General features: G+C 45.3%; 1 protein-coding gene across 1 annotated transcript in view; it reads right to left on the bottom strand.

The window, feature by feature from the left end:
* Positions 1 to 317: 317 nt before the first annotated feature.
* The window catches only part of ctdspla (CTD (carboxy-terminal domain, RNA polymerase II, polypeptide A) small phosphatase-like a), a 36,550-nt gene continuing 26,191 nt past the window's right edge, over positions 318 to 10,676 (bottom strand). The window contains exons 4-9 of the mRNA XM_080855160.1: positions 9,630 to 9,731; positions 5,806 to 5,862; positions 4,573 to 4,665; positions 3,982 to 4,167; positions 1,778 to 1,899; positions 318 to 980 (exon numbers count right to left, since the gene is read on the bottom strand). Coding sequence (XP_080711286.1) covers positions 926 to 980; positions 1,778 to 1,899; positions 3,982 to 4,167; positions 4,573 to 4,665; positions 5,806 to 5,862; positions 9,630 to 9,731 — 615 coding nt within the window. The 3' untranslated portion in view covers positions 318 to 925. The remainder of the gene's footprint in view (positions 981 to 1,777; positions 1,900 to 3,981; positions 4,168 to 4,572; positions 4,666 to 5,805; positions 5,863 to 9,629; positions 9,732 to 10,676) is intronic.

Below are 10,676 nucleotides of genomic sequence, written 5' to 3'. Positions count from 1 at the left end.
GTTCCAAGCCACTCACTAGATGTATAACAATGGATGTATTGTATTATCGTCCCCTGTTCTCTCGTGGTTCCCCCCTTTGAAACACTCTTGATGTTGTAGATGGAGATGTTGTAGAGCTGTGCAGTGTGGGCCCCTGTCCAATAACAATTTACTCAAAGAATATAATAGCTTTGCAAATTGGACCCATGAAGAAGGCACTGATGTAACACACACACACACACACACACACACACACAAAGACACACACAGACACACAGACACACACACACTCACACCACACACACACACACACACAAACTCACAGACACAGACTGAGGCAGAGAACCAACTTATTTTAATAATGCCACTTATCACTGGAACATGATTCAAGACTTGTATATGCTATTCTGTTAAGTTTTGACATACTTGCAATTTGTTTTCAATTACACTTTAGGATATATTGATATATGTTTTACAGTTTGGTCAAAATAGATTCATTCAATCATATGCAGGAGATGATTCAGAAACTGTCTGCATTGTTTATTTTCTTCATGATAAAATCATCAAATTGCAATTGTACTGGCTTGCTGTTGATTAACAAATACAGCTGTTTTTGCGTTATACTGTATATCATATCATCTCATAATAAGTCATATTGCAATTAGCCCATTAATGCAAACACCATAAAATAATGACCGTAAGACAATATATTTTGTCAAAATTTGAGAACAAATCTTAGAGTCAATGTAAGCCGTTGATCAGTAAATATTTTTAAGATACTTGTGGCAACGCACTTGGAAAGTCCTCTTCATAAATAGGATTTCAAATGAAAGACATATTTCTCCACTTCTTTAGTGTGTACTTTTTTTTAAAGGTTCGAGAATTTCCAGCATAAAAAAATGTCATCATCCTCATACAAAGACCAGTCAGAAGGCACTTGGTTGGGTTAAAAGAAGATAATCACAGTTGTTGGAACCACTGCTGACCGAGAGAGAGACTGCCTGCATAGGGAGAACAGAAATGAGAGGACAGACTGTGGTCTTCAAGACCTCTCTGAAAATAACTATTTTCTTTTGTTTTGTTTATTTTGTTTTGTTTTTATTAACTTTTTTTGTTGGTAAATATATAGGACTCAAGAGGATACTCAACTCTTGTCTCCCTCTGGTATAAAAAAGTAGGTTGTTTTAGGGCTCAGATACACATACGCGTCTTTTTTTAGGCAGAAACGCTTCAGTAACGCCTTGGCAAAGTGCGGCGGCCAAAACAGAAGCGGTGCGCTTCCCTGCCTTGCGCATAGTTCAACTTTTAAGCGCACCTAAAAAACGCTTCAAAGACGCAACGCGTGGTGGAGAAGGGGCGCACGCTTTAAACGCGCCGTACCATAGGAATCAATGCATTTGCTCGCGTCCCGTTTTTACAAAAACGTGTATGTGTATCTGAGCCCTTAGTTGTCTTTCTTTTCGTTCCATGTGGATCATTCGAATCAGAATTACAAACATATATTATGTACACGTCTCCTTGCCAACAGTCTTACTGGTGTCCGAGTCCATAGATGGCAGGATGTTTGTTTGGACTCCACCCTTGAGGGTGTGGCCATGTTAATGTATATCATTGCCTCCTTCCATGCCCCGTGGGTAAGACTGTCGCCCCCTCCAGGCGAGCACCAGAACAGCCAGAGTCTAAGCCGGAGCTGCAGCACAGCGTATGTGTGTGTGTGTGCCAGCCCGGAGAGCTCTAAGGCAGGTTGAAAGGTGGGACAGTGGAGGGGGGTGGGGGGAGTGGGTGGACATGGTGCTACCTGGCCCGGAGGTTCTGTAGCATGGTATAAATTTCCGACTCTTGGCTGAGTCCCTCGAAGACAGGGATGAGGTCCAGTAGCTCGGTGTCTGTCATGTCGTCAAACCACGACTGCACTGGGACCTGTGGAGACAGTCAGGAGAGAGAGAGTTAAGTTGGCCTCGCAGTAGAGGACTTCCGCATGGCACAGGTTTTGCAGCAGGCCAACTTCAGACAAGTGATCAGTCAGGCACCTTCAGGAGTGTCATGATGGTCATGTAGATATATTTTCAATCAGATTGAGATAGACACAACCACTCACCCAGAAGTACATTATTTCCACACACAAACACACACACACACACACATACACATGCACACACGCACACACACACAGACACACATTTCCCCAAGAGACTTTCAATGAAGTTTCAAATGTAATAATTAGAGGCCTCAGTCTGTGTGTGAGAGAGTGTGTGTGTGTGTGAGAGTGTATGTCAGTATGTATGCGTATATGACAGTATGTGTGTATGTATGACAGTATGTGTGCGCGAGAGAGCGAGACGGCGAGAGAAGTCTGGTGGCGCACGCCCACGCACGCTCAGCGCATCAGAAATTCCTCCGACTGCCTGGATGAATAAGAAATGGATGTGGAGGCGAATCAAAGGCACGTCACCACGCGCAGCGACTATCCTGGAGACGAATCCCACCGGGAAACCTCAACGAAAAACCCCCGCACAGACATCACAGGGGTCCGCAAGAGAGCGTGAACACACCGCCTACACCGCCACACGAGCCTCATGCTCTGTGTGTTGGTTAGGAGTGCTCTTGTCGCTCATGCAACATGCCCATAACACCAAGGTCAGGGAGCACACAAACTTATATGCTAAAGCATACCATAGAGATTATAGTCAATACATCTGAATAAAATAATCAGAATAAGTTCATTCTATAGAGTGTGAAGAATTAGTTTGTATTTATGTTAGAATGACAAGATAACAGAAGTATACAGTTACTCTGACATGCAAGTGCTTTTGTGTTCTTTTTTGACTTATGATGACTGATCAAGATTAAACAGAAAATATCTATACTGAACAAACCAAAAAATGTAACACTTTTTGGATACATAAGCACTAAAAGGGGTTTTAAATTGAGCAGTCCTACCATGTTGATTCCTATACTGCATGCCTAGTGTGTGTTATTGAACCATAAGACCTATGAAATGATATGCTTGAGGCTGGACATTCAGCAGTGGCCTTATTCAATTTGGCTGATCTCTGTCGGACCAAAGCTGACAGGAATGTGAATTAATACACGATTTATTCATCCACGGAGCAGCGATCCTTTACTCAACCTCGGCATGCATGGCTGCGTCGAGGGGCTCAGAGCAATATGAGCCCTGCCCTGCCACACCACGCTACACCACACAACACCACACTACGCCAGAGGAGAGAGGGCAACTCTGCAGGCCTGCGACGCAGCTGACTGCGAGTCAGAGCGATAATACCGCAGCACATCAAAGTAGCCGTGCCCTGCTGACCACACAGCTCAAACACGGTGCGCCTGGTCAGACACCACAGGCTCGCACCGGCTCCCCCAGCCACCGGCAGCCCTGTCTCTCATCTGGTGGTGCATACGGCTGACTTTGCCAAGGTTACGCATTGTGCATCCGGGTGAACAAATACATAGTGTGTGTCATAGCATGTGTACTTGCACAAATGCACTAAAAGATTTTAGAGTAGTCATTTTAGAGTAACTGTATTTTGTATATTATATTTATACACAGCCTAGAGTCTCTCTCTCTCTCTATCTCTCTCCAGCGTGTACCTTATAAGTTAATGTATGACTTCGGCTTCAGCAACACATTTAAAGTTTCTGCATTTCTACATACCCATCTTTTTTAACTCAATCCATCCATCCATTCATCTACCCATTCCTCCATAAATGCATCCATTCATTCATTTCTTCATCTATCCATCCATTCATCCCTACATCCATCCACCAATCCATCCATTCATTCCTCCATCCATCCATCCATCCATCCATCCATTCATCCCTACATCGATCCATCCATCCATTCATCCCTACATCAATCCATCCATCCATCCATCCATTCATCCCTACATCAATCCATTCATCCATCCATTCATCTCTACATCCATCCACCCATCCATCCATCCACCCATCATTCCTGCATGAATGTATAAAATGATCTGGCTGGCTTACAGCGTTCTCTGGGTGGAAGATGTAGGAGGCAGGGGAGTTGTCAACGATAATGACTTTGCTGAGCTCCCGGCCCAGTCGGCTGAGGTCTTTGACGTAATTCCCTCGATGGAACACGCATGATTCCCTGAAGAGCCGGGCCCGGAACACCCCCCACTGGTCCAGCAGGTCCGCCACGGGGTCCGCATACTACAGAACCACACCAGAACACAGAACCCAGTGAGGGTGGACACAATCCACACAATATGGTCCACAAGCTAGTTCAACACGCCTTATCAAGTGAAGATTTTAGGCAAAGAGAAGTTAAATAATAGTAGTCTTACATCACCTCTGATTATTAATGTTTAAGTTAAAGTACTTCTTTGATTATCTGGTTAACGAGAATTTTTAGAGGTCAAGGCAGTTCTGTTCTGTTCTTTTCTAAGGGATCCTTTTCCCTGTGGGTTTGTAAAGACTTTTCAGAGTGCAAAACTCTACAGAATGCTACTCATGCAACAGCTTAACCTGTGCCTACAGCACACATCCCAAACACCAGGTCACCCCCCTGCTATCCCCCCCCCCTGATTCATCTCCAGCCTGGGGATGGAGCCTGACCTTGGCTAAGCTGGCTGTGAAGAGCACACACTCAAAGAGCTCCCCCATCTTCTGCAGAAACTCATCCACATGAGGTCTCTTGAGGACATACACCTGCAATGACAGCAAACGCATCAGAGAGTCAGATGGCAGAAGGAAATCATTACATCTTGTCAGCTCCATAAAGACTTGAGACAATCTTGGGACCTGTTGACGGAAGTTTGTTTCTAATATTAAAATAACCAAAATTGATTAATATTAATATTATTGTTTGTTACAAGGCAACTCTTATCTTCCAACACATTTGAGCAACCAAATCCTCTCCTAGACATGACTGTGATAGCTGAAGTGTGTGTATGTGTGGGTGGTATTTCTTGCTACTAGATATAGAGCTGTGTCCCCCTACGGCCCAAAGTAAATGGCCATGTGGTCTCCTCTTTTATGGATGACAAACTGCTGAAACCCGGTGCAAGTAACCAAGAACAGGCCGACTTCAGTGTTTACAGCCTATCCTGGATTACTTGAATCAGGTAGGAGCAATCATACCAGGGCTGGGTTGGCTGCACTCGGATTGCTCTCTCAATTTACACAAACACTTGCAAGACAGATCAAACATATATATGCAGAGACACACACACACACACACACACACACACACACACACACACACACACACACACACACACACACACACACACACACACACACACACAATCCATTCAAGTGAAACACCCAAAGGAGTTTGCCGCGACTCCGGAAGCCCATTCATATGCATTCTGTGTCTTGACATTTGATTAAGCGGTGACAGTGTCAAGTCACCTTGGTCAAGGGCAACCTGCTGCTTTTGCATCTCAAACACAGATAAAGCCGACCACAGCTTGAATGATTTAGGCTGTGTCTCCTGGGCCCTCCTACACACAGCTCGCTAGCAGATGAAAGCGAAGTGAGGAAATTATATAAAAAAAGAAGAAATTCACAACAGCCATGGAAAAACCACTGCGGTGTTTCTGATTTGCCCAAAACAAGGCAACAACAGAGGTGGCTACTCATGGTTCCGTAATCAAGAGAGGAGAGTCAGTTGTTTTCTTTTAGTTAAATGTTCAAATCTTATTTTGCTAATTAGTACTACAGATGAGAACGATCCAGATAAGATCCAGAGAGCTAAATCGAGATTACATGGCAGGAGCGAAGAGGTGCATTAAACAAAGAGAATTTGGCACGAGTAAAGAGCTGCCTTCAGAACGAGCGTGGTACCTGATGAACGGTTCCTTCGATCTCCACCGGGACAATAAAATCTGCATTGCTGATGGGCTGCAGAGAGAGAGAGAGAGAGAGAGAGAGAAAGAGAACAGGAAGTCGTTACACAACAGCTCCAAACATCCTGAATCTTTAAAAAAAAAAAAGATGTATAACATATAGGCACAGCAGAGTCGTAATGCCATGAGACATACCCCCTTCCCAACCAACCCACCCTTACTCCTTCCTCCCTTGGAGGGATGTAGCCAGGACACAAAGGGGGGTGGGTGGATCTACTTGGGGGAATCAGTGGGTATGAAGAATCATGGACCAACGATGGTGAGGAGATCTAACTAAGGTCTGCACACCTGCACGTTGATGGGAACGGCTTAATGGACACACACACACACACACACACACACACACAGACACACAGACACACACACACACACACACACACACACACACACACAGACAAACAGACACACACAAACGTCCTGTCATCCTGAGAGGAGAGACTGAAGTCATGTTCTGGTTTAGAGTGGAGGAGGAGGAGGAGGAGTGATGAAAAGAGAAGAGGGGGGAAAGAGAGGGAAAGAGGGAAGCACACGAGAGGCAGGAGATTAAAGACGAAAAGACTTGGCAGGTGGCATAGTGCTGTCATCACACCAGATAGAGGAGAGAGTAAGAGAGATTAAGAGAGCGTAATAGAGAAAAAGAAAGAGAAAGAAAAGGGGGATGGGGACAGCGGAGGGGATAAAGGTTTGGCCCCCAACAAGTTTTGAGCAGACGGTTAAGTTTACCCGAGGGCTCAGGCGTCGGGCGTGAGGATTAACGGCTCCTCAAACAGAACGATGGCACTATAATAAGAACAGCTCTGCATTCACTCTCATTTAGTTAGACAGACCACACATGAAATAAACCATGTTTACGGAACCCTCCCCACCCCCCCGAAAAATGAGGCCACGGCTCACTTACCAAATCACTTTAATTTCATTGGACCATAGTCATTCTACTGAATGAAAAAAAACATAATTATCTGCATAGGGAGTATGCATAGCGGTTTACTGCACTTAGGACGTTTTAAAGACCTGATGCAGGAAGTGCAGAAGTGACTGACTGGGTATGTATGGCCAGAGGGGTAAGACAAGGGTCAGCCAGCAGAGGGAGACTGTGAGCTGGTTATGTGAGGGAACTAGCCCTCACAGAGGGACACCATTTACCACTGAGGTAATCAAGTAATCCGGCACCATGTTGAGAATCACCAAGGAGTGTGTTCATATAGCAGGCTGCATGGCCATTCAGGCCATTGATATATGAGGGAGGTTTGTGCCTGTGGTGGGCTGAGCTCTCAGCCCAGTCCTGTGGCAAAGAAAGCTACTTTTCCCCCCATTCAAAACCAGGCTGGACTTCTCTTACTTGAGTTGAAATAAGGCAACTTGATGACTCACAAAGACAAAAAGCAGAGAGAGAGAGAGAGAGAGAGAGAGAGAGAGAGGACTAATCTCTCAGTTATTAATTGACCAAAAGCAAAAAAAAAGCATTTAGCCTGAGAGTAAGAGATAGCAACCACAGCTGACAGAATATTTAGATTGGAGATCTCAGCACAGAGCGAGTCGACCTTTCTGCAAACCCAGCTAAATGAGCTCGCACGAGCCACTCCTAATCTTCGTCTCCCATTTGTGCTGGGTCTTCCTCTCTTCCAGTCGCCCTCCGCCCTCCCATTCTTCGTCTCTCCATACCTCTCAGACCCACGTCATGTACATGGAGAACCTCTGAGGGGGCATTAAGGGTGGAAGTACAGAATATTATGCCCCCTGGCTGGGAGGTAATTAAGTAGAAAGCTGTGGGCCAGATTAGAGGGGTGGTGTCGCCGTCAGGCCAAGCTTCGCAAAGCTCGAAAACGAAAAAAGGAAAAGATGGGCGGGTCTCCAAGCAAATGTTTCGGCCCTGTGCGGACCAACAATGTCTCACGGCTCTGGGACACACACACACACACACACACACACACACACACACACACAAACACATCCCTGTGTGGACAAACCATGTCTAAAAAACTCTGGGACGCTGGACCAGGAGACACACCCTTCAGTGTGTGTTTGTGAGTGCAGCAGCATAGTGTGGTTTTCAGTGTGAGTTTGTCAGACAGACAAAACAAAACATTGGATGAGAAAGAGAGAGAGAGAGAGAGAGAGAGAGAGAGAGAGAGAGAAAGAGAGAGAGTAAGATGGGGTGTGTCATTCTGTGTGTGTACGCATGCGTATAAGTATAAAAGAAACTGACAAAAACAGGGAAAGTATGTGCAAGTGGGTTTGTGTCTGTGTGAGTGTGTCTGAGTGCACGCATGTCTGAGAAAAAAAGAAAAAGCATGTGTGTGTGTGTGTGTGTGTGTGTGTGTGTGTGTGAGTGTGTGTCTGTCTGTGTGCGCGCACTAAGGCATGCATGTCTTTCTTCTTCCCTCTCTCTGGGCCTCTGGCTCGGCCTCCACCCTCTCTCCTCTCTGTCCTTACACAACACACTGCTGGGCACTCACTTACACACACACACACACACACACACACACACACACACACACACACACACACACACACACACACACACACACACACACACACACACACACACACACACACACACACACACACACACACACACACCACACACCACACACAAACATGCACTCAAACAGTGTGTACGTCAGAGGAGGGACAGAGAGACAGAGGAAACAGATTATGTTCATAAGCCAGTGTCAAACTGTGGCTCATACAGGTTTGGGTATATGTGTATGTACATGTCTGCTTTGGCAGGTGTGCATGTGTATGTGACTGTGTGTGAGTGTCTGTGTCTGTGTGTGTATATTCATGCATGTGTATATGAGGCTCTATGCAAATGGGTGTGGGCCTCACAATGTCTGTGTATATGTGAGTGTGTGCGTGTGAATGTGTGATTGTGTGTGTATGTGTGTGTGTGTGTGTGTGTGTGTGTGTGTGTGTGTGTTAACATCTACCTTAGTAAAGACCTAAATGTCTGTGAACTGGGTCATCGGGGTGAGCAGGTGTGTCCCTGAATGGGGTACTTTCGAGGGATACAGATCTCTCTCCCTCTCCATCTCTCTCTCTCTCCCTTTCCATCCCTTCCTCTCTCTCTCTCTCCCCCGCTCTCCCTCCCCCCCCCCTCTCTCTGTTAGTAATCTTAACAGAGGATTTCATTCATCTGGGACTTTTAATCCCCTGCAATCTGAAAATAGTCCCAGCCATTGTGGTGTGTTACGGAGCCTTTGTGGAGTGTATTTAGTGGATTATAGAACAGACTCAACAGCACCACATTGCAGAGCAGGTTTCAATCGAAGTGTGACGTTTTATCACCTGCATAAGCACATGGTTGATGTGGATCACAACCCCTCCGACACAGGATTTAATTACTGTACATATTGTATGTATAGTGTTACCCAATATTTATCGTCCTGTCACGCCTTGTTAAACGCCACACAGAGTGTGAGAGTGGGAGTGTGACAGCGGTATTGACTGGCTTACAGAGAGAGTATGGCTATATGTGTGCATGCTGTGTATAGGTGAGCATGTGTGTATAAGAAGGTTGTGTGTGTGTGTTTGTGTGTAGACTTACACATGGATAGGAGTATATGACCAACATGTGTGGGTGTCTCAGTATGTGTGTGTGTGTGTTTGTGTGCATGTGTGTTTTTTTGTGTATATGTGTGTGTGTATTTACATGTGTATATGCATGTGTGTATGTGTGTGTGCACATGTGTGTGTGTGTGTGTGTGTGTGTGTGTGTGTGTGTGTGTGTGTGTGTGTGTGTGTGTTTGTGTGTGCATGCACCTTGAAAGAGCTGTGCACCAAGGTCTCATCGAGATCGATCACCACACAGTTTTTGCTGTACTCGTTGATGCTGACCTCAGGGAGGAGGTATTTGGCCGGAGACTGCAGAGAGAGAGAGAGGAGGGTCAGAGTTAAGATGAAAAAGATTAAGAAAGCTGATAAAACACTGATGAAGGGGAAAGAGGGAAGAGAGAGAGAGAGAGAGAGACAGAGACAGAGACAGAGACAGACAGACAGAGAAAGAGACGGATACAGATAAAGATAAAGAGAGACATACAGAGAGACATACATGGAGAGAGAAAGCATCCTAATACATGGTCAGAAATATAAAGTGGTTGGTCTGGATTTGCCAGAAAGGCTGAGTTCAGCTGGACCTGACTGACTTTTATTTTTCTTATTTTTATTTATTTCTATGAGATGATTGTAATTCTAACAACCTGTTTGTGAAGTGACCTTGGGTGTCATGAAAGGCGCTTTAAATTAAATGTATTATTATCTCAACACACTGGTGCTCCTTCCGGTCCCCTTACTGACCCAGAGTCAGCCGGGAAGATGATCATGAGTGCGTACACTGAAGCAGCCATGATCAGGGCTTCAGGACATTTCTCTCTCTTATTACTCTTTCCTAAATCAATGACAAGTCGCAGATAACCAATAACAACACATTCGAGCTGGTCACCTATTGAACTGCTCTGCTGATACACGTAGTACTTAGAAGTGCTATAAACCATCCAAGTCCATATTGATATCAACTGAATGGGTTTAAGCTGATTAAAATGACAGACTACTTTTAAAGTAGGGGGTCAGCTTTTCCCCAATCCTCCCTTTCCGGCTGGTAACTCTGCCAGTGTGGCTCGTCACCTATCAGTGGCTCGTCACCTATCGGTGTCTTCCCTGTGCATGTTTGTCTATGTGTGTATTTATGTGTCTATGTCTGTGCATATGTGGGAGTCAGGCACTGAATACATTTGTGCCTTGCACATCTGTCTGTGTGTGCATGTGTGTGTGCATGTGTGTGTGTGTGATTCCATCTGTATGTGGACATCC

Source organism: Sprattus sprattus (assembly GCF_963457725.1).
Source record: "Sprattus sprattus genome assembly, chromosome: 17".
In the NCBI taxonomy this organism is placed as follows: domain Eukaryota; kingdom Metazoa; phylum Chordata; class Actinopteri; order Clupeiformes; family Clupeidae; genus Sprattus; species Sprattus sprattus.
This window is presented reverse-complemented; position numbering and strand designations above follow the sequence as displayed.